General features: G+C 38.1%; 1 protein-coding gene across 6 annotated transcripts in view; it reads right to left on the minus strand.

Annotated features, from left to right (window-relative positions):
* The window catches only part of LOC124861382 (protein FAM184A-like), a 71331-nt gene that overhangs the window by 12786 nt on the left and 33428 nt on the right, over positions 1-25117 (minus strand). For all 6 annotated transcript variants that reach the window (XM_047355082.1, XM_047355078.1, XM_047355080.1 and 3 more), the window contains 10 exons: positions 20619-20740; positions 19671-19821; positions 11226-11340; positions 10185-10282; positions 8482-8635; positions 6814-6941; positions 6503-6687; positions 5069-5215; positions 4845-4962; positions 2961-3065 (listed from right to left, as the gene is read on the minus strand). In XM_047355082.1, coding sequence (XP_047211038.1) covers positions 2961-3065; positions 4845-4962; positions 5069-5215; positions 6503-6687; positions 6814-6941; positions 8482-8635; positions 10185-10282; positions 11226-11340; positions 19671-19821; positions 20619-20740 — 1323 coding nt within the window. The remainder of the gene's footprint in view (positions 1-2960; positions 3066-4844; positions 4963-5068; positions 5216-6502; positions 6688-6813; positions 6942-8481; positions 8636-10184; positions 10283-11225; positions 11341-19670; positions 19822-20618; positions 20741-25117) is intronic.

Genomic DNA, 25117 nt, shown 5'->3' on the forward strand with positions numbered 1-25117 from the left:
AGATGTTGAAAGCAGGTGGAGACTTACCCAGAACGACCAACAGGTAGTTCTACCATTTTCAGATTTTTATTTTTAAAAGCTTTTCTAGAAGGTGTATCATTTTCGTTGTTGGTCCATCAAACAATACTCCAGCAGAAATAAAAACATGAGATTTGAGAATGCACGTGACAAAATGTGAAGGAGTGAAAGTGTTCTGAGTATCAGTACCTTTTCAAAGTACTTTGAAAAATATTCTCCAGAGAAGTAATTCGATTGATAGTCCAGCTTCAGCACTGAATGTGATTACTGCATGGATTACTGCGATAGATGCGTCCGTGTTGCTTGGGGGCAAGACAACAACGTGGTAATGAGCTGGCGGTGGGTAGGAAGAAGCTCTATTAACACCCAGAGCACTAACAGCGGATTCAGAAAGGAGTCTGTGTTACAAACAGACTGGGGAGTTAGCCGGGATGGCAAAGAGAAAAGAGAGGGAGCTCTTAGGGCATCTTGGGTGATGGAGGGCTGACAATCTGAGAATACGACGTGACCAAATAACAGATGTGTGGGTGGGTCTTCCGTTTAAGGCCAATCCCTGTGCTAACCTGACCACTATCTGACAAAAACACCTAAAACTGAAGGAACTACTGTTACTCCTCAGTTACTCCTATATGTAGCACCTCATTACACAACTATCATCTTCATCTGCAAACATTGCTTCAAAAAGAAAGAAACCAATATGCAAACTCAGCAGAAAAAACTTTAGATTTCTGTTTTTGTACAGCCTCACAGAACTTATGAAGAGCCTGTCTGTTCTAAATGATATTGTCACATAAATCAGGATAAAACGAGCTGTTAATATTTCCTTGCCGTTGCAAGGAGGCTGCTACCTACCACTGAAGCTCTCTTAAAGCTTCATCAAGTTGTTAAAATCAGAGATTCTCTAATTCTCCACATTTAGCTTTGGGGGTGTAGTTGAGAAAAAGGAGAATGCAAATGTTATTTAATACGAACAGCCCACAGAGTGAGGAGGATGGAAAATGAGAAGATGATGAGCTGATGCTGTGACTTGAAATCGAGCATTATTGTTTCTGAATGGCATCGGCTGTGACAGCTGTGTGCAAACACGTAAAAGTATGATGAGCAGCTCTGTAAGCAGATATCAGACCTCATGACAAACCTGATGTAACAATGTGAGCAGGCTTCACAAAGGTTGCGGGATTCGAAGCAAAACAAAATCAATTTGTGCTTCATAGTGAAGACAACCTGCAGGATCAGACGCATAAAGGCAAGAAATAAATGTTCCACTTTTCTAACAGTGTAGGAGACTAATGTTCTAGCTGTTTCCTGTTTTGTGCAGATCAATTTCAATATAATACAGAAGCATAATCAATGCAGATAAACGATTATTCTTGCTCCCCTTATTCAGTGCAGATCAATGGTGGGTAATTATGCTAAGATGCATGGTGACAGCCTAGGTTCTGTATGATGGAAGGGTTTCTTAGGGGACTGCTAGATAAACGAAGCACAGAAAGCAAGGAAATATGCATTCAGTTGATTTGTAACAAAGTGTCTTTGCCATAAATCTTAAACCATTGGAAAATCTGTTTAATTCCCTTTAAATCGTGCCACATTTGTAAGAAGGATGCATCTGTGGGCTGAGCTGCAGAGATGTGTTTTTGGGTTGCAACCATGAAAGAAATGCCAACCCCGCTCTGCCAGTGCTTAGGAGCTTATTGTTTGGCGTCACGTTCTGCATTGGATGATTAACGTTTGAAGAAACAACCATGGGCCTCAGTCGTGTGTGGGAGAACTGTGCACAACAGCCCTGATCCTCCTCTTCAGACAGGTCACTAGCTTGGTCAAATACTGCCGTGGGATGGCATCTCATTCTCGATCAAGCAGCTCAAAACAAGAATCAACCGCAGGGTAACCTGTTTAACATCAGGCAGAGAAGATCTAGCAAATTTTTAAGGCATGTAATCCACTTACTCAGCAATTTTGCTCAGCCTATAAATGCCTTTTTCTTGCAAAAGTGACCCCATATGAGAGACAATTAACAGCCCTTTCTGTAGAAGCTTTATTTCCTAGAAGCAACAGGTATAGCAAAATAAAATAAAATGTTTTTCCTTACTTTTTGTGCTAAGCTTATGTTGTTGCATCTCTGACACAATTAAATTTGCAGGGCATTGAAACTGCATGACCTTTAGGTTAAACTTCTAATTTTGTGGCAGTGAGTGGTCTTAAATAAATGATCGTTTAGTGTTTTGTTAATATTTTATAATACATATGTCAAAAAGGCTAAAACCTAAAAAACCTTTACCATCTTCAGGGGTTTAATGGTTTAAATTGTAAAAGTAACTGCGGCCTAACATGATTTGTATTCATACCTCGTAATTTGTTTTTTTCAGAGAGTGCACTTTTTAAAAGAAATGTAAATTGGTGATAATATGGTACATTAAACATTGCCTTCTTTTTTCTCCCCCTAATGAGTCATATTACAGCATAGTGTTTGCTTCAGATGCCTCACCCCTAGACATGGGCTGCTTACAGTTATCAATTAAAGTCATTTTAATTACATGAATAAATTACAATCAATAAAAGAATTGCACAGCTTAAAAGTCATGTTTGTGGAAACCCTAACACTATTTATTTTTTTGCTATAATCTCACTGTGACTGAAAAAACAAGCTTTGCTTCTTCAAAAAAGAGCAGTGAAGTTGTGATGAAAATGAATCACAGCAAGTACAGACATGCCCACTTTCCATATATCTGTTATCAACTTTTTTCTATTTAGAAAGCCTGATAACACTATGGTCTTCTCATACTTATTTTAAAATTTTCCTCAACTACTCAGAGAATGCTAACTCCATACCTTTCCATCAATTTTAAAACTGTAAAGAGACCCTGGAGTTGCAAGTCTTCAGAGTTTTCTTTGTGATATTCCTTTGATTTCCAACGGGGGAAGGTGAAGAGGATACTCACCTTGATAAGAGGGTTGATGACACCAACGTTGGCACTGGAATTGAAGACCTTGTTGAAGCCCGTCTCTCTGTTCACCAACTCCAGCTGGTAGAACTTCTTGTCATCCTATAACAACAGGCTGAAGTGACAATGCGTCCCAACTCTAATGACCATTAATTAGTCTTTACTCTTTAAAAAGGCTGGAAAAAACTGTGTATGGTCGCTGAGACAACTAAATGGTAAAGTCTTCCACCTGTACCTAAGCTTCCTAAGCATTTTAATTTTCTAAAATCCAGACTCAAACTATTGATTTATTTTGTTTTAATAACATTCTAGACATCTTTAATTCAGAAAACATCCACCAAGTTGAGTTTAATTATCCATTTGTCCACTTGAACCCTAATCAAAGTGATATCAGAGACCTAAAAAGCAGAAGAATTGTCTAAACGACATGAATCATATTTAAGGGCCCAAAACACACAAATCTATAAAAGTTGAAATTATGAAACATAAATAAATCATTGCCTGCCTTTTCAAAACAGGAAAGCACTACCATATATGGATAATGACAGCATTTAGTGCTGCTTGAAGATGTCATACCAGACATGATTATTTTAATGACAAAACAACCTGAAACATGTCAAATGGATGTATGATCACTTATTATTGATGCAAAAAAAGTACATAGCGAGCACTTTTGCTACAAAGATAAACACAATCTCCCTGTTGGGAACAGAGTTATTTAACAACTGCAATCCTTAAGTAAAGGGAAGGAAGAACCCAAAGCTGAGGTAAGAGGACACAACACAGGTCCTTTGGCTTGGACAGATTGATCAAGCAGGGAGTCAATAGCCAGACCACCAAACCAACCACTTTATGAACAAAATGTTAATCAGGGAAAAAAAATGATTTCTTGCACCAATATTTAGCAGTGGCAGCTTTTATTTTTCTCAATGTCTGAGCAAAATGAAGGAGACAACATTTGACTGCTGCTGCTGCTGTTGGGTATGTGAACCTTCCTTCCATTCATCATATGTGTAGCAAGAGATGAAGTGACTTTTATTAGAGCCAAACAGGTTGTGAGTAAAATAACTGCAGACGGACTGTGTCTTCAGGATAACGTTTTGACAGCTACGTTGCTGTAGTGTACGTAAACCCTCATGGTTAAGAAAATAGACTGATCATTTGGACAAAATTGAGACTTACCTAATGACTGTGTTTTAAATTATACCGTGCTGCGTTTTTGGCTGCCTTTTGCTTGCTTTTTAAAATTAATGCTAAAATGTATTTTTAGATAATTAATTAATACATTAATACAAGCATTATTAGCAAAGAAAGTTTGAATTCAACTGAAATGAAGATAAAAGATGTTATTTAAATATAAATACATGTAAAAAGGACTAGTTTTTCTTTTTTCATTCAGATTTTTATCTTTTAGCGGTAAACTGTGAAAAATCTCAATTTTGTCTTAATTTCTGTACTTATCCAGAAAATCAGTCAGTCATTTTCTACCACTTATTCCATAGTGGGTCACGGGGGAGCTGGTGCTTATCTCCAGCTGTCTATGGGCGAGAGGCGGGGTACACCCTGGACAGGTCGCCAGTCCATCGCAGGGCAACACATGAACAACCATGCACACACTCATTCATACACCTAAGGGCAATTTAGAATGACCAATTAACCTAACAGGCATGTCTTTGGACTGTGGGAGGAAGCCGGAGTACCCGGTGAGAACCCACACATGCATGGGGAGCACATGCAAACTCCATGCAGAAAGAGCCCCAGCCAGAAATCGAACCTAGGACCTTCTTGTTGCAAGGCAATAGTGCTACCAACTGCACCACCATGAAGCCCTCATCCAGAAAATGTCAGAAGCAAATGTAAAACTTAACAATGTCTACTCACGACCAGTTTTTTGACTAGAACTTCTCTTTCAGTGACCATCTCTCTGAGCTCTGCTATCAGATGCAGATCTTCTGGTCGGCTTTCTCGGTTTCTTAACTTCTCCTCCGTACCCTCCAACCTACGAACAAAGAAGACAGAAAAAGGTAGAAATTGCAGGGAAGTCTGTCTTTTCCTGTGGTTACCTGTCTTTTCAGAATTGACGGAGGAGAGTTATCGTGACTCACAGGATCTGCAGAGCAGAAATCTTGTCTTTCAGCACCTCTTGGGCCTTGTTGAAGTCAGCCAGCATAATTTGCATCTCTCTGTGATGAACTACTTTTAGCTCATCCAGATCCCTGTCGTGCCTCTTTATGAGGTCTTGTTCATGAGCTCTGTGGTAGAGGCAGATACAATTTAGCATTAGCCCAAAAGATAAGGTGCAGATTTGCTTAAGCGTCACATAATAATGCAAGATTATACTTCATAATAGGGACTTATGTACCATTATGATATTTTAGTCAGTCTAATTTAACTAAATTCCAGCAAAGGACCCATTAACACATTAATTTAATCTTACTGGGGAACAACAGATGTGTAGCTGTAAACTGAATTTGTCTGGAAGCTGCTGTAAAGTAAGACCTGGAGCGACTTTAGACCCTCAAAGCTTAAAGAAATGGTAACCATGGCTACTGTGTCAGGGTATTAATTTGGCTGTCTGCTATTTAAGTAAAAAAGTGTAGTCACATATAGCAGAAGAGGTAGAAGTCCTAAAGGCATGGTAATAATACAGGCTGCTGAGCATCGCATGGCTACTGGATGACCATTAGTGTCTGAAAACTCTTTAAATAACTGTTTTTATAGTGAATCAGTGCGGTTGTGCTTGTAGAGCAGCAATCATCAACCTCTGCAGAATATAAGCTAATAGAAATGAGTATTCATATACACAAGCACCATTTAGTGCTTAAGAATGGGTAATATCCTTTAAACATATTCATTTCTTCCTTCTCATACGCAATTTAACCTGTGGAGGGTTTTAAGGTGAGCCTGCAGCTTTGCACACATTGCTTAAATCATTTCAGGAAATTGTGCGCTGGATTGTGAAGCTATTTCCAGTATATGTTAATTTTTTCAGTCTATTTGTTGAAAGGCTGGAGTAATTCTACCAAGTCATGATAAAAGTCTCATCAGGCACTAGAAATAACATCAGTAGCCTGTTCTCCTGTTTACATTTGCTTTATAAAAGTTGAAAAGAAACCCAGCTTTCATTTCTTTCTTTTCCTGTTTCACCCAACCTCCAACAAGCAGTGAACCCAAAACTGAGGCACGTTTCGAACTGACTTATGTAAACGTTATGCTCCAAAAACAAAAAATGCATCATGAGAAGGTAAAGATTAATGGCTACACCACAGGATTGTTCCTTGTCTTTTACATTGAGGGCCCCCAGCTCTTTTACTTTGTGGTAATTAAGACCTGCAGTTTCAAAGCATGGACACTTCTCTGGATCCTGTATTTAATCATATGTTCTTCAGATCCTTATTCCTTTGTGAGCTGCCTCTAGATTCCTATTTTGCAATCTAGGTCCGTTACTGCTGAGTCCCTCTTCAGCTAGTATGAAGTACATAATGTATTACACCAAGTATTAGATAGCCAACTTTCAGCGGACTTGCAGGAGTTTCTACCTTATGTGATGGTTGGCTTCGCTGCGCACTCGCAGCACCTCTTTGCCTTTCAGCTCCAGCTCTCTGGTCAGAGTGTCGATAGTCTCGTTAAGAGAGTGGATTTCATGGTCCAGATCGGTGATGCGGTTGCTACGGGAACACAACTCTGCTTGAAGGTCGGAGATGCGAACCAGAAGTTCTTGTTCCTGAAAAGTAAATGAACAGATTGACCACACTAACACAAGGAAAGAGACCACTTACAGATGTTCCAAGCATCGATGACTTTTTGAAGTCATGAGGTTATGAGAGAAAGGTTTACAGATCAGAGTTACCTGCTGGTGGCTGTGTTCCATTGCTTTGTCCAGTTCCCTTTTAGCTGCACTCTTTTCTTTGAGGTGGATCTGTTTCAAATGTTCAATGGCCGTAGCGTGGAGGTGGTTCAGTTCTGCTCGAAGAGACGCTGCCAGGCCAAAGCAACAGAAAAAGTCAAGCATCAAACAATCTAAGTGTTCTCAAAATCAGCTGCTTTAAACGATCTCAGTGTACTTAACACAATCGTTCTCGTTGGCTATAAAATGTCACTCAAATCAAATCTGTGTTGTAACTTAAAAATAAAAAATATTTCATCTGAAGAATGAATTCTAACTTTCCAGGAAAAGACCCCATTTCTCCTATACTTAAGGAGTAATATTTATTCAAACAAATAACATGGAAAATCTAAACATTTAACACGAATAAATGAATCTCTATCCACTACTGATGAACTCAACCTAAAGAAAATAAAACACAAACATCTAATATACAAAACAAGCCATTTTACTTCTGAGCTACACATGATTTACTAGGGAAGATTTAATTAAGAAAACATTCTTTTTTTTAGTAGCATTAAGCATTAAAGCATTAAAGCTGAAGACACTTACATATGGAACATTGTGATTTCCAAACCCTTGATCCCAACATACATGCTCTATTCAAATCAGGATTGCATCAAAAGCATCACAAGCAAAGTTAAAAAAGAATAGTTGGCAAAAACTCAAAAGAAAGCAAGACATTCAGCAGATAACAGGAAGGCTCATCACTGTACTGCATAGTTCATTTTGCAATCCTAACCTTAGTTAGGGTATGTTCCCAATGGATTCAGCCTGGACAGTGACAATCTTATTATGCTAGCCGCACCAACTTCATTATTACTAAAACAAGATGATTAAGCCAGTTTTATTTGTTTTAAAATATGAGTAAAACCCTGTTTTATAATGACTGCTATCTCACACAGCTGCATGACGTTACCTCTGCTCCAAATATTAATAATGGATGCTTCTTAAGGCATAAAGGCTTAAAAAAAAACATTTAATACTGTTCTTATATCTTGATATATTATAGCTCTTAAAGAGAATCAGAATCGGCTAAATTTGGTATCGCCTGCTTAAAGGTAAAAAATCAGCCGCAAAGTTCTGATTGGTGAAGCTCTACAAAAGATGTCCAAACAGGTCTAGCATGCTTGCTCACGCCGTTTCATGTTCATAGCATGACTAGAATTAGAACAATAAAACACTGTGAGTTATGTAATGTAATGTAATTTAGATCTATGCTAATAAAAAAAAAAATTGCAATGCAATTTTGATAGATGTTGAAGTAAAGCTCTGTTTTAACATTTTGGACCCAATGAAGAACAACTTTTTCTAGTTATCTGTGCAAGTTTCCAAAAGCATTTAACTTTTGCAGTGAGTCAACTCATAACTAGTTGTGCTCTCCTTCAGAAATAGCAGTGGAGAAGGAAAATAGGATGGATTCCTTGATAAGATCTAAGCACAGAGCAGGTGAAAGCCTCGAAACGATCACAAAAGATATAAACTGAACACACACAAAAACATCTTGAGTCAAACTGGAAACATCTCAGTAGATTAAAACAGTTCTGAATATAAATGTTACTATCCTGGTTAGAAAAAACTAATGACAGCTAAAAGTGAATATTTAAAAGAAAGTGTTCCTTTATCATTTACCCAGCTTTGCTTTCCCCTCGTCCTCCAGTTCAAACCTCAGAGTCTGCAGCTCCTGCTCTGACTGCTGCCTGAGGATTTCCAAGGTCCTCCTGTGAGCCTCCTTCAGAGCATGAACCTCCTCCCTTTGCTCCTGCTTCAGACGCTCCTCCAGGGCCTAGCAGTGGGCAAAGCGAGCGATATGAGAGGGGAGAAACGCCACCAGGGTCAGAGCGGGGAAAGAAATCAAAGTTTAGATTCCTCTGTAATTCTGACACACAGAGAAGTTACATTTAGATGAAGCCTCTTTGTGAAGAACTAGAACTAGATTTTAACACTGAATTAGGCAATAAAGTGAATTGAGCCAGGAGTAGGAACCCCTTTCACAGCTCAAATAAGATCAATTTAATAGTCTAATCTGCATAAATGAGCACTTGTTTTTCCACAACCTGTACAAGGGCAAACTACAACATGAAACAGACATCTGCCACATCTTTACCTGCTGTTCTTTTTATAATTTTCATCAATTGCTGAAGAAAATACCCTGTATCCGCCTGAAATGTAAATAAATAACAACCCCAAAATAAACTATAACCCTCTGAGCAATAGAGGAAGGTTGATTTTGTGTTTGGAGAACTATTTCTTTGTTGATTCAACCTTATGTGTGGATCATTATTCTCTAAAATCCAGTGACTCCTTATTTTCACTCCACTGACAGGTTTTTATTTAAAATCTCCTGATGTTAATCTCCTGAAATGTTCCCAAGATCTTTGGAAGACAAACAGGCCCAGAACATCACAGATCCTCCACTGTACTCCAGTGGTCATCTGGTCATGAGATGCTTTGTTTAGTGCCAGACACATCTGGAATGTTTGCTCTCAAAAATGTTGAACTAAATCTCATCTGAACAAAGCTCACATTTCCAGATAAGGTCGTAGTAGCATTTAGAAAGTTCTGGATGTTTATGTCTTTGATGGTAGGACAGAAAAGGCCTTTTCTAGCCTCCCTCCTAGTTGGGATGTAGATGGTCTAATGGTTTGCTGCGGTTCTCCAACAGTGAGCCTAGGAGATCTTTTATTTCCCAACTACCTCACTGTGCACGGTGACAAAATAAACTATGTTCTAAGTCCAGCCTTGTTAGTCGCACTACGGCATGTTCTCCTCTCTTTCCTATTTTGAAGAGTGGGTTAGAGAAATAACATGCTTCAGTTACATTTATATGTAGGATTTGGGCACCAGTGGGGGTCTCCGCCATGCCATGGTGGTTGCTGTATAGATGAATATTTATCTCTATTTAATTAAAAAATGCTAAAATACATGTAAACCTCTTCCTTAATCAAACTGTTGTATTGCAGTTGTTTGCACAGCATCTCTTATTGAAGCTGTTGCCAAATCTACTCTACGCATAAACATAATCATAAACATTAAGACTAAACTGGCAAAAACAAATTGCAAACGCAACAGTGACTCTTACACTCTCCAAGCTGGAGGTTTTAATTTCCTCTCAGAACGAAATGACTTCAGGGCAATGCCATTCACGAGAAGCCTTTCAAGGCAACAAATCAAGCTGTATGCCAGCTAATCTTTTTTTATTCTATTGAAAGGGGTTTACCTTCTCCTGACTTTTGCTGATTACAGATAGAAGAGCAGCTGTTATGATGGGCGTCATAAGCTTATTTAAAACAAATCAGCCTAAGGATATCTCTGAGGGTTTGGGTGTATCGTACTCTGATCTGGTGCTGTCTGGCCTCTTCCATGGTGCTGAGGGCGCAGCAGTGAGCCTCCTGCAATCGATGCTCTCTCCTCTGATGTTCTCTCTGCATCTCTGTAAACAGTAAACAGGAGCACAAAATCGAGTCACATCAGAGGCGAACAAGTTTCAGTTTCCATCAACAAGACAGACGGTGGGTCAGGCTGCTGCAGTCACACAGCAACAGGACAAACACGAATGAACAGAAAGAGGCGGATAAAGGTTTAAAGATCCTAGCTCTGAAAAAAGTATTCGTACCTCTTGAACCTTTTCACATTTGCCCATCAATACTTGAATTTTATGTGACAGACCAACACAAATCAGTGTTTAAATATGAGGTAGAAGGAATGGATCCCTACTTTTAATATATTATCTACAAAAACAAATTTGCATTGGCATTCAACCCCCTTAAATACCCTAAATAAACTACTACTCCAATCGATTATCTTCAGAAGTTGCCTAATTAATAATTAGAGTCCCCTAAAACTGACAAAATGGGCAAGGAGGCAAGAATGAAGAAGGAATCTATTGTTGAAATAAATAAATAAAGGTCCCATTTAAAAACAGCCTTGAACCACATAGAGGAAATATGCGGAAGAAGGAGCTGTGGTCAGATGAGAGTAAAATGAAACATTTTGGCCTACAGGGACAACACTAACTGTGGCGTAAAACAGCATAACACCAACTCCATCAACATGGTGGTGGCAGCGTCATGCTGTAGGGATGCTCCTCTTCAGCAGGGAAGAGGAAGCTGGTCAGAGTTGATAGGAAGATGTACACGGTAAACCCAGAGGAAAACACGTGAAAAATGTAATAGGAAAACACTACATTTTAAACTTGAAGTGCTTTAAAATATTTTCCAACCTACTGCGGAAATGAATTGGCAAAAACTCTATATAACATTGTTTCATGCAATATTAGGATTAACTTAATTTATTAGACTCAAGATCCTATGAAATGAAATAAAAAATCTTCATATTAAGCGACAGTCCTTAGATAAATGCATTGACCATTGTACCTTTAAGCTGTTGGCTCAGCAGCTCCCTCTCCTGGCTGAATTGAGACTGCAGCTGCTGGAGAGCAGACTGAGATTGTGACAACTGGAGCTCCAGAGACTGTTTCAGGAGAGATATCTGCACACAAAAAGAGAAACACAAAATATATTTAATGCATGAAATAGTATTAAAAGACACAGAGAGGAAATTTAATACATGGAGCAAATATGCTAACTCTGAACTTCTTTGGAGCAGAAAATGGCCTCCTTTTTGGGGAATGCAAGACAGCTCTCATTTAATTAGGTCAACATTATCATGATTCCTCCAACACTTGGTAATCGGATATAGTCCAAATGTTTGACACTGATGTTGATAGACACATAAATCAGAGCTAAAAACTGGGATTTCACTGCTCTTCTCAATCTAAGAGCCAGTCAGAAGAGTATTGATAGCACAGAATAGCTGAATAACTGAATAACAAGCCAAGTGTCTTTTTTGTGCACCAACAGCTTGTTTTCAGGATATGCGAGTGGCTGTGACTGGCAGAAGTCTCTCAGAGAGTCAGCTTTGGTTCCTCAGCTGCCGTTCTCCCTCTGGCTCAGGATGTTAAATCCCTGGCAGGATTTATTGGTGTAGAAGTACAAGCGCAGAGGCTGTAAGGTAAGATGGATTTAAAATGAGAGGATGAGAAGTTCCAGGCTGGGATGAGGTTTGTGAGCTTCATCAGAAGACCTGTTCACCTTGTCGTCTGTTGCAGAGAGTCCTTCAAACTCGCAGCAAAGCAGTTGGACGAGAGAGGATAAGCAACCTCCGAGCCTCCGGTTTATAATTAAACACACTCTAGAGCACAAACACCTACACACACAAGCTGCAGCCTGGGGTTAGACTCTTGTAATTAAAATATCTTAATGAAAAATATGTCATTATAGATAAGCATGGCACATCCAGCCAAGCTTACAACACTTGAAGACTTTCATGTTCACCAAATAACTCCTTGTCATACTTAAACATGCGCAGCCGAGACAGCAGCTTATTATCATCAAATACTGACAGAGGAGTCCCAGCCGTGGTTATACCTAGATGAAACTGAGATATATGAGTAAAAACAATTAAAAACTATGATAAAAAAGGAAGGAAAGGAGGATGCAGGAAATGAAGAACAAAATGCATGACACAAGGAAGAACTACGCTATGAAAGCAGAAAGGACAAGACGAAGGAAGGAAGGAAGGAAGGAAGGAAGGACTAAGGAAGGAAGGAATAACACAAAATTAATACAAGAATTAAGACAGGGGAATAAAGCCTGAAAACACATATATTTATTTTTCCATACTTGTATTTCCTTTTCTGGAAGATTTCCCAGAAAATAAATTTGAATTCATAGTTTTCTAGACTGCATGGATACCCTGCTTTTATCCTTTCTTCCATTTTAAATGCACATTTTTAGACTCTAAAAGGAAGCTGGAGAGAAACAATCAATATGAGGGGAACACATGCAAACTCTATAGAAAATAACATTCTAGCTACAAGGCAACAGCACCAAGACAGACAGCTTCCTGAGGGACATTGAAGTAAATATTTGCTGAGCGTGTGAATGATTTTGACCTGGTGTAGGTCAGAGAAGATTCACGACAAAATAAAACTTGCACATCAAACTCCAGCTTTTAAAAATCAGTGAAGGTGTGACATACAGCCACCCCAAAATAAGAATGATGGTTGCATCAAAGCCCAAAACGAATGAGTTTTATTTATGTCAATGATGCAAATAAAATTCTTCATCGGTGCAGCTTATCATGTTGTCTCCCATGGAATATCCTCAAATAATCCCTGACATGAAAGCATGGCCAATTAACTCCTGAAACAATGAAATAGTGAAAGGAATCAATATGGCTCAGGGTTATTTTAGCCTTAAAGGACTCTCTGAGCCTGCAGTTCTGCTGGTGTTTCTGCAGAGCTGTAACTAAGACAGTACAGTTAAGATCACTGTGCTAATACCTGCATCCAGCACACATGATACAATATTTATACCCAGTCTGCAAATGCATTGTACAATTTCTCTGTATGGTTTTATTAGAGCAGCCAAGAAAGCTACAAGACAAGCATTTCTCTCTTGACGTTTAATTAATGTTTGAGTGTACATGAGTATTATTTACATTAGGATTTAAAATGAACTTAATGAATGAAGCCTGGCTCTCTAAAAGCAAAATCTAACAGTAGATCTTATATTCATTTATGAATTTCTTCTTGTTTGATCCGTGCATGAATAGAAGCATGAAAGCAAGATTGCAGCTTTGTGTATCAACAACCGTCAACACAACGGATTGGATGACACATTTCATCAACTCAGCATCGAGCCGAAGCATCTAATTTCTGACTGACAACCAAACAGAACGCAGCGCAGAAGCTGCTACACAGATCGCAAACATAACGTGGGTGTTCAACCAGATCTTTAGTAGCTTTGCAGCATCCGAGTTGTAAACACAAAAAGGAATTAGTGGGTTAGAGCTCATGAAGAGTCCAACATTAGAGAACATGTTCAGAAAAATTAAATATGGGGAAAAACTTATACTTTCAAATACTTCCAGCCATTATAAATGCTTTGCTAAACTATCCCTGAGGGTCTTTTTAGGTCTTGCAATCCACAGACCTTTATGGCGTGATACAATCTTCCAGTGGGAACATTTCCCTGGTACTAAAACCCAGACCAGATCGAGACATTTAGCATGCTTGGAGAAAAATTCAGACCCTTCCATCTGGGCTGATGTCCGCCTGTAAATGCAAGGAAGGCAGACAACATGCAAGCTCCAAAGGAGGATAATGGTGCAGTGGCTGCAGTGTTGTAAATAAAAGCCGGGGGTATTTTGAGAAGCTGTGGGTTGGTAAGGGCATCCAAGTCATTTTGGACCTTGCTTTGTACAATGGTGTGCAGTCATGCTGGAAGAGGAAGATCTCCAAACTACAACTTCCCACAAAGTTGGGAGCAGGAAATTGCTCAAAATCTCATGGTAAGCTAAGAGTTCCTTTCACTGGGAACTAAGGGACTGAGCCCAACTCCTGAAAAGCAGCTCCACACCATAATATCCCCTGCACCAAACTCCACACTTACTGCAATGCAATCAGGCAAGGGCAGATCTTCTGGTAACTGCCAAACTCAGACGTGTCCATTAGATTCCCAAACAGAGAGGCTTGATTCACCACTCCAGTGAACATGTCTGGAGCTGTGATGACCCACTTTACACCACTGCATCTGACACTTCATATTGCATCAGGCAATTTAGGGCGTGGAACCAGCTACTATGGAAGCCCATTCCAATAATCTCTGAATGCTAATCTGAAGGCCACATTAAATTTGGAGCTTGGAATTGGTGAACTTTGTGCCCTATGCACCTCAGAGTCCACTGACCCCACTTTATGATTTTACAAAATCAACCACTTTGTGACTGTGTAATATTTAGTAGTGGGTTGATTTTACAATTGGACTATTGCACAGGTGGCATCTTCCTAGATAAGAGGTTGTTATTATTAATTCTATAAAGTCCGGCAATGACATTTTAAAAAGCAGGAGGAAAGCCGTTCGGCAAGGTGAAAGGTCAAATCGATGTTTTTGTGTTAGCTACGATGGAAAGACCAGATTTGGGCCAAGATTGTGAGTTTTTTCGGAACTATTTCACGGCAAGCAAGGTCTGTCAATGACAATTGTCTATTTCTAAAGCAGTAGTTCATACTTATGTTTGCAAGCCATAGAGTAAAGATCCACAATCAACTTGCTAAAAATATATCTGTAAACAAAAAAAAAACACCTTTTGTTCTGGACTCACAGATAAAAGAGATGAGTTTCTTTTTTAAATGACATGATTGTGCGTTGGGTCAGATAACAGGGAAGACTAACTAAGAATAATCAAATTGGGAAAAGAACTAGTCACATCCAGTGTCTAAAGAAAAAATAGAAACAAACCCAAAAAAGGAAACTCACAAAAGCACTTTGAAGACACAAAACATACCCACACCCTCACACAGATACACTTTGAATGTAAGCTCTTTATCTATGTGGCCTGTGACACTATTTGATGTTTATTTTCAGCACAACCAAGTTTAAGGGCAGAAGTCTGTCCTATGACTCAACATAATCAAGTAGTAGAGATGTTAACAAATTAGATACATTCCTAATTAGGTTTTTGCTCTAGTGATGTTATAAAGGTTGCCACTTTAAGTTTGAAATCAGTTTTTTAGTCTGTTAGCAGAGAGAGAAAATATCCTGCAGTCATCGGTTTAGACAAATCTCTTTCCAAAGTGCAAGGAAATGGAGTTGTTTTTGATTCTATAATTTCAATTTCCCTGTTATGAATCCACCAACATTGTTCCACACATGGGATGGATACATATTTATTACAGATTAAAAGGAGCTCATCAAAGCAGATGAGAACCCAGTAATGACCAAATACACAATGGTCCGGTTTTCTTAGATTTGACCTTTTACCTGCAAGAACTGCCAGGTCACTTCAAAATGTCCCTGCTGCACTGTAGATCTAGTCAAAACAAATTTATCCGGATCTCCAAAATGTCCAAGCCCTTCTTGTATGGATAACGTCTGAACATCACTCTGGATTTTTTTGATTGAGGATGTTTAGATGAAACCTTCAGAGGTCCATCTAAGTCTGAAGAAAAGTTGAATCTCATATAAAAAAAACAATAATAATAATAATAAATAATAGAATAAACTTTAAATGATAACAAGGATTAATGGTGCTGCTAAAAGCAGATCAGGTGTTATTTTAGCTTTAAAATTAATGGGTAAGGTGGTAACGTCCTATTTTGACTGTTAATAATTCATCAGTGGATGACATCCCGGTCCTTCCCTCCCTGACCACATTCTCAACCTGAGAAAATTTCCACTTAAAAATAATCAAATATGCACGTAATGTGCTCAAAAGCATAGAAAACGGCAAATTAACAGAGTTAAATCAGATTTTTACCTTCGTTCTTGTGTGTAGCAGTATAGTTGACAAAACCAACAAATGTGGCAATATATTGTAGATAATCAGAGTCCATTTCTTCAGGTTATCACCCAATCTTTGGGGGTCTCATCCCAGAGGCAGCAACACAATGATTTATGCATGTAGGTGAAGAAGACTTCCTGAAGGTCAAACTGAGCATCAGAACGAGGAAGAAATGAGATTTAATGGGGTTTTAACATCTCATGATGGTTGGTCTGAGTATGTCAGAAACTATTGTAGTATACTGTAGTACTACCGCTAGTATACCTGCTGCTTTTTAGTAATAAAGAAGGAGTCACACTTATTTCTTAGCAAGTCTTCCTGCTGGTTTGGATTCAAAAGATGTGGCAGGTGCTGCTCGCCTCCCAGGAGAGCATTAGGAGGGTAGCATTGATATCCTTCAGACAGGACAAACAAATCTAAGTGTATGTTTTTAATTTTTGAAATGACTAATTTGACTAATGACTAAAATGTGTTGACTAATTTACTTACCACTTTCTACAACAAATGCTGAATGCAAAAAGCAACACTAGGCATGTGTGAAGTCGGCAATGACATCCAAATTTACAGAAAACCTCAATAAGTGAATAACACACAGATACCAAAAACAGGACTTTAAGAAGTTAAAAAAATGTTTTTTTTTATCAAAAACACATAGATTGAGAGGGACAAATGCAAAGGAAAAGCTTTGTTTTGCAAATTATCCATGTCCTAAGATATGATCCTCAATTTACAGAAATTTCCAGAATCTAAACGAAAGCAATCTCTTTTGTGGCTTTCTGCAAAATAAATCAGTTGTGAATATGTCCTCAAAGACTCGTACGCTCTTTCGCTGCGTCTGAAAAGTTGCCAAGCTGAAAATGTTGTTATTTGGCTCAAACTTGACAGAAAATGTTTGTCTGGGGCCCAGCAGGATTCTGGTGAAATCCAGGCGTGCATCTTTGAAGTTTCCGTTATGACTCAGTGGAGCTTTGAATTACCCAGAGGCAGCGTGCTTACCAGGAAGAGTGACATGAGTCTAGGAAGAGAGGTGAAATAGTTCTGGCTCTGAAATGACCTGAACACCTCAGGCATTTGTGCCTCTACTAATTTCAATTTCAAATAAAACAGGAAACGGTAGCTGCAGGGATATAAGAAAACGAATGCACTATCAGTTTCAAACACACACACTCACTTCAGGTCTTCTTCAGCATTTGTATAAAAAGCTAATGTGTACCATACATATGCATGTGGTCACAGGGCTAAAAACATGTTGCTTAGGGAAAACTAATTAAAAACAAGCTTTTATACATCGCTGTTAGTAAAGAACAAGAAAACTGAGAAAACAAGCCGAGTGAAATTAAATCCTTCATTTTTATAAGTAATGTATTGCTGCTTTGGGACTTTCTAAATGTAAATTGTAAAACTGGTGAGGAGGTTTTGCCATCTAGCTCATAAAGTCACTGACACAAAGGGAACCTTGTGAATGTGAGATTGGTTACATGTATTTCTCCTCTGACAGACCATTTTCGCCTCAGGCTGTCAACAGACTTTAATATCAAGTGGAGCTGTCACTCACAGAGGCACACAAAGCGTAAGAAGGGTCAAAGGTCATTGTTTTATTCTGACAAAAACCAAAGAAAAGATTAAGACATCGGTCCTTCCATTCTCATCTGGTCCAAGTTTAGTTTTCTATTTACAGCAGCCTCCGGCTTATTGCAGATGCGCCTTATAATAAATAACAAAAGAATATATTTTTCACTGTAGAAACAAAATCTGAAAATATAGAAAATAATAATTTAAGTACATTTATTTACATCCCTAATGAGTTATGTGAATTAAATCTAACTGAAGCATTTTTTATCATTTATATTCCACCTTTTTAAATCAAGCATCAAGTATCTTTGTTCTTTTCATTAAGTATAAATATGATGTCACAGAGGCCCATTTCCCCTTTGCCACTCTTCAAAATGGGAAAAACAAGAGAACCAGCCACACAAGGAAGACAAATGTGTTAATTTCCAAAAGTTTGCTAATTGCTACAAAAAATTAAACCCTCCTCTCATGGCACCAATGACTACAGTCAGATGGTAAGGGAGATAAAAACCAGCCATCTTGTGTTTACTAGGTCTCCACAAACGTAAACAGGTGGAGTTTTCCAAACTCCACTGGAACTTAAATTAAGATGTTTGACAAACATACCTGGCGGGTCTGGTATAGAACGAGGAATGGTTGTATGGAAAAGCACCTTATCCTCTCTGTTAAGTACAGTGGAGGACCTGTGATGCTGGGGGCCTGTTTCTCTTCAACAGTCCCTGGGAACCATGCTAGAGTGAGCGGCACTTAAAACTAGATTTTCCACCTTGAATAAACGTACTTAAATGAAATGTTGGACTTTGTTTTCTTTGTTAGATTATACTACTCCAATAAATCATGGATTTAATTAAGTTTTTTTTTAAACAGCTTTACTAGGAATGCCAGTAATTGTGGAGGGTGCTGTTATTTACAATAAAACACTGAAGTAGAAAAAGGTTTTTGACAGAAATGCATGAAAATGTATGAAGTATCTCTATATTATCAGTAGAAGTGCACTCTGCAGTGGAAAACGGCAGGGTTTTCATGCCATTTTAGGTTTTACATCATATGATATGAATATTATTCATATTAGTGAACCAATTAGTTGTAAATGAGACACGGTAACAGTGGATACAAGCAGCTGAATGCACCTCGTCGCTACACAGTGAAGTCTTCTAAAAAGGCCAACATTAAAACCTCGAGAGATAATTTGCAACATTTTACCAGCTTTGTTTTTAATTTATAGAGCTGACGTTTTTCCATAACATAGGGATTGTAGGATTTCCCTGCATGTCTGCATGCCTAAAGTGGTCTTTGTGTGATGCTCTGGCTTCATTGTTTGCTTGTTTATGCTTGTGTACCTTATTTAGTGCAGAATAACGTATTGCAAACCATTTCAGTGAAAAGTCTCTGTTCTGCAGTCAGTTTCAAACTTATGGCTTTTTCATTTATGATTCAGATTTACATTCCACCTGCTTGTTTGCAACTTGGGATATACGTTTTTTTGTTATGTCCCATTAGTGTCCTGCTTAAAAAAGGAAACTGATGATGTTTCAAAATGAAAAACATCCCATTAGGAGTTTATGCTTTTTCACTTGTTTCACTTTTGTAGGTTCCTGTAAGGACATTTTCTACTTAGCAAAATGTTTTTTTCTTTTAAGTTCCAGCAGGTTGATTTGGAAGTTGTGACATATTTATCTTTGCCCATTTTGAAAGAAGTTTTTCAGAAATTTAGAGGCAAAAATGTAACAAAGAGAGAAAATAGACCTAAGTTTGAATCACCATGGAACAAATTTTTCTTTTCTCTTGCAGAACATGCAGAAGAGTAAGCATCACAACCATGCAGGCATGCTGCAGAGTTCATTACATCTAATTAGTCATATGATCACCTGTGTGGTGAGTTTAGCTTGATAATGTTTTACCTGTTCCAGCAGGTCTTCCACTTTCCTCTGCCAGCCCTCTCTTGCAGCCATCAGCTCCAGCTCCTTCTGCTGGGAAAGCTGAGTGAGAGCTGCCTGTTTGTCAGCTTCATACTCCTCGCTTAGCTCCTCCTTCAACAAACGCACTTCCTCCCTGGAGAAGGGCCGGCACACATTTTATATAGAATCATTATACACAGAATGACATATTTCAAGTTCATTTAGATGATTAAGGCTTCTATCTTTTGGAACCCCAAAATGAACTTTCTCTGAAAATTGTAATTTTGCTTCACAATCCGCTCCCAGGTGCGCTTATCCTGTTTGTTTGTGCAAATGTTGCTGCCACAATTTTTTCTTCCACTCAACTTTCCATTAATGTGCTTGGATACAGCAGTCTTAACAGCCAGTTTCTGTACCACGAAAATTTTCACTTATCCACTTTGTGGAGGGAGTCAGTGACTGTATGCTGGACAACTGTCATGTCAGGAGTATTAACCATGATTGTGTAGGAAATCACACAACATTTCTGTATTATTGGTCTTGTCTAAAATTTATATTATATAAAATTCTGTTTTTTCAGGAATAAACACGTCACTTAACCAGACGTATTTATTAGTTTCACAGTTTCTACTGAATTGCTGAAATGAATGAAGTTTTCAGCGAAGCTGTAATCTCCCGAAATGTGTCTATATTAGTATTCTGTTTGTGTGTATTCTCCTTCTTGCACATATCATATTATTTTGTCAAATTAAGAGTTCATTTTTATTCCATCTCATTAGTTTCCATGAGCACTTGGGCAAAAAAGCTGTCTCACTCTGATAATAAGGGTAACCATAACAGGAGGGTGAGGAGTGATGGACATGAATTAGAAAACAAATAGAAAAATCGAAATAAGACAGCTGAGACTGACACGCCGACAGGGAGAAGAGATTGGATTCATTTCTTCCTCACCGCAGTGCATCTCTCCATTTCTCATCCAAGTCATCTGCCATCTTGTCGATCTTCTGTTTCTCCTCTGTTCTGATGGCCATCACTCTGGCATCATGCTGCTGCTTCTGGGTCTCAATCTCCTCCTGCAAGCACATATGGAGGAAATAATTTCAGCAGATGGGCTTTATTGTGTGCTCCATTCCTGCACTGTCTATCTCCACATGGTGCATATTAGCTAGGTGACACAGCATCACCCCACCCCCCCCCCCCCCCCCCCCCCTCCCCACCTCCATGTCCATTCATAATGCAGTGGTTTCATGGCATTTTTTATGTGTTGGTTTCGGGGCATACTTTATCAGGTCAGTCTTTTCCAGCAGCTCATTAAAAGACCTTTAAACGCTCTCCATTTTAGCTGCCAGGAGACGCCTGAGTGGATAAATCCAAACTCCACTGCTTGTGAACACTAATTACAATAGGTTGGCATTTTACATTTCACTGCATTTAAGTAGAGTTTAACAAGTCTCAGATGTTTGTTTTTATATTGCTTTTGGGACAAAAAAAAAACAATTAAAGCAGAGAGACTTTAGAGTTACGGTTGTCATTCCTTTTAGCGTATTTTGAAGGCATTTTGTATATGTTGACTGTAGGTGTGGACTGTCATAGTGATGCCTCAGTGGACCACACTTGCAGGACATAAATCCTACAAATACATGAAATACTTACATTTTGCTGCCATGTTATCTTTAGGTCCTCAGCTTTTTTTTTTATTGTTGTCCAATATCTATACATTACAGTGAAAGAAGGTACATGCTTTGTGTATTCTTTGTGTATACTTGTTTTTTTCTCTTTACACCGAAAGTTTTCTAGGCTCAGCGCAGCTTTCCTTAACTGTGACTCCTTCCTGGCAGCCATTACCTCTGTACACTCCTTTTCTCTCTCTCTGTCCTTTGCTTTCCCATAGAAACTCTTTATTTTTCTTTCCTATAGAAAGTAACCCAGGTCTAGTTCTTCAGGGCTTAGCTCTTTAACGAGTAGAATCATTTATGAAGGTCTTGGTGCCATTTTTCTTTCTCTTAAAAGTACTCCAGGACCACTCATTCTGTTTTTTGAGTCTTCTTCTTGTTCTCTTAACATCCGGCCAGTCACAGGGCTGAGCTGGGTTCATATGGTTTAGATCTGTTTGTCTATGAAAATGCTTTGAGATCACATTTGTTGTGAATTTGTGCTATAAAAATAAGCTAAACTAAATTTAAAAGTAAACTTATTGCAACTATACACATCTCATTAAAGAATTTACTTGACATTGTTTGCATTTTGGAGCATTTGTTCACTGTATTCATTGCATTTGCTTCATTTCCTGTATTATTTTGGAAGCACCTGTCCATGCATGTTACATCTCGTCTTATATCACCTGGTCTGCTTGTAAATTTGTCCTTATTGTACTCATCTGTGTCCAGTTGTCCTGATGAATATGCTATGAATGCCCGAACCAAAAATTTCTCTTTCCAATACAAGTGCAAGTATTCTTCCATACCTGGATTTGTTTATATGCCATATTTAAATTACTCACAATTTATATTTACACTGTACGTAAGTTAAAATAAAGATATAAAATCAATGCCATCTGTTTGGTTGGTACCTCAGAAGCTCAAAAAGAAACCAAAGAGCAGTGTTCATGCTGTTTCCTAAGTTGTATTTAATTTTATATTCAGTAATACAATCAAGAAAACTGTTTAATGATGAAGTATCAGAGCTCTAAGACATTAAATGTGGAATAATTCAAGGTTCTATGTTGAGAGCTAAACTTTTTATTTGCATATTAGTAAAAAGGTATGTAATAAACTACAATATCCTTAGTTTTCAGGTGACAAATATATTTTGTTGTTTTGAAATAACTAAGAAAATATGTTTAGTGAAAAATAAATCTGGTCTTCACCTGCTGTAACCCAAAGTAAAATGTGCTGTGCATTCAGAGATGGTATTCTGCACACCTTGGTTGCCTTACTATCATCTCAAACCAGTCTGCAAATTGTTCTCCAAAGTAAACAAAGCCTTTTCATCAGGAACCATCTTTCAGTCCGATTTATTGATTAGTTCCAGACCAATCAATAGCTACAACTCTTTTGAATATTTAATCTTTAGTTTTTCTCATCCAAATTGCAAAGCACTAAAACCACTTCTGTTTCTTGTTTTGTACCGTCCACCAGGCCTTTATTCTCAATTTTTAGATCAGTTTTCAGACCTTTTATCTGATTTTGTTTTAAATACAGATAAGGTTATTATAGTGGGGGATTTTAACATTCATGTTGACACTGAAAGTGATAGCCTAAATATAACCATTAACGCTATCTTAGACTCAATTGGCTTTGCTCAAAACATTAACAAACCTACCCACCTTTGTCTTCATTCTCTGGACCTTGTGCTGACATATGGCATTGAGTGTAAAGACATAACAATATTCTCTCATAACCCTGTCCTGTCTGACCATTTCTTAATAACCTTTGAGTTTAATTTAACCAAGTACTCCACACCTGAAAGAAAATTTCATTATAGTAGATCATTATCAGGCGATGCTGTAACAACCTTTAAAGAATCTGTTCCACTTTTAATCTCCTCATTATCACAGAAAAACACAGTGGAGGGCAATAATTTTGTTTCTTCCCCTTCACAAATTGATTCTTTTGTTCATAGTGTTACTTCATCATTGCGTGGTGCATTAGACAATGCAGCCCCCTTGAAAAGAAGGTAATTATTCAAAGGAGGCTGGCTCCCTGGTTTAATTCAGAGCTGCGTACTTTAAAGCACAATGTTAGAAAATTGGAGAGAAAATGGCGCTCTACATACCTAGAAGATTCCTACTTAATCAGGAAAAACAGCCTACTGTTGTACAAAAAGACACTTCGCCAAGCTAGAACAGCTTATTTCTCATCATTAATAGAAGAGAACAAGAATAATCCTAGGTTTCTCTTTAGTACAGTTGCTAAATTTACACAGTCATAGCTCTGTTGAGCCATCCATTCCCTTAGCTCTTAGCAGTCATGACCTTATGGGATTCTTCTTAAATAAAATTGATTCTATTAAAAAGAAAATCTTTTAAATACTCCCGAAGATGATTACTTCATCCTCAGCAAGTGAGACAACATTGGAAATAACTGTAGAACCTGATCTGTGTTTTGACTGTTTTGATCCTGTGAAGCTTCTTGAGTTATCGGAAATATTAGCTTAATCTAAACCTTCATCTTGTATGTTAGACCCAATCCCAACCAAATTATTTAAGGAAGTGTTCCCTCTGATTACCAGCCCCATTTTAGATATGATTAATCTATCTTTAGTAAATGGATATGTACCACAGGCTTTTAAGTTAGCTGTAATTAAACCTTTACTTAAGAAACCTTCACTTGATCGAGATGACTTAAAAAATTACAGACCTATATCCAATCTTCCATTCTTATCTAAAATTGTTGAGAAAATAGTTGCTAATCAAATGTGTGAGCATTTACACAGCAATGACCTGTTTGAAGAGTTTCAGTCAGCATTCAGAGCTCATCATAGCACTGAAACAGCTCTGCTGAAAGTCACTAATGATATTCTTATGGCCTCAGATAATGGACTTGTGTCTACTTGTCCTCTTAGAGCTCAGTGCTGCATTTGATACAGTCGATCACAATATTCTCTTAAAAAGGCTGGAATACGCTGTAGGGATCAGGGGAACAGTGCTAGGCTGTTCCAGTTTGTTCATGTAAATGATAAATCATCTTTAAACTCCAGGTTTAATTGTGGAGTACCACAGGGTTCAGTACTTGGGCCAATTCTCTTTACTATATATATGCTTCCAATAGGTAAAATTATCAGGCAAGATAGAATACATTTTCACTGTTACGCTGATGATACTCAGCTTTACTTATCTATGACTTCCAATGAGCCCAACCAGTTAGATAGACTACAAGCATGTCTTGAAGACATAAAAACTTGGATGACTTTAAATTTTCTGCTTCTAAATTCAGACAAGATAGAAGTTGTCGTCTTTGGACCGGAGTCTTTAAAAAAGAAACTGCTTAGTCAATCACTTAATCTGGATGACATTAAATTGACCTCCGATAATAAAGTAAAAAACCTTGGTGTTACTTTTGACCAGGACATGTCATTTAAATCCCATATTAAGCAGGTTTCTAGGATTTCCTTCTTTCATCTCCAGAACATCGCCAAAATTAGAAATATCCTATCCAGCAGTGATGCTGAAAAACTAGTCCATGCATTTGTTATTTCAAGGCTGGACTATTGTAATTCTTTACTATCAGGATGTCCACAAAATGCAGCTAAAAGCCTTCAGCTGATTCAAAATGCTGCAGCAAGAGTTTTGATGAAAATTAAAAAGAGAGATCATATTTCTCCTATTTTAGCTTCCTTTCAATGGCTCCCTGTTAAGTCCAGAATATAATTTAAAATTCTTCTTCTCACATATAAAGCCCTTAATGATCTAGCTCCATCATACATAAGAGATCTGATTGGTCCATATGTTC

Source organism: Girardinichthys multiradiatus, chromosome 24 (genome assembly GCF_021462225.1).
Source record: "Girardinichthys multiradiatus isolate DD_20200921_A chromosome 24, DD_fGirMul_XY1, whole genome shotgun sequence".
Lineage (NCBI taxonomy): Eukaryota > Metazoa > Chordata > Actinopteri > Cyprinodontiformes > Goodeidae > Girardinichthys > Girardinichthys multiradiatus.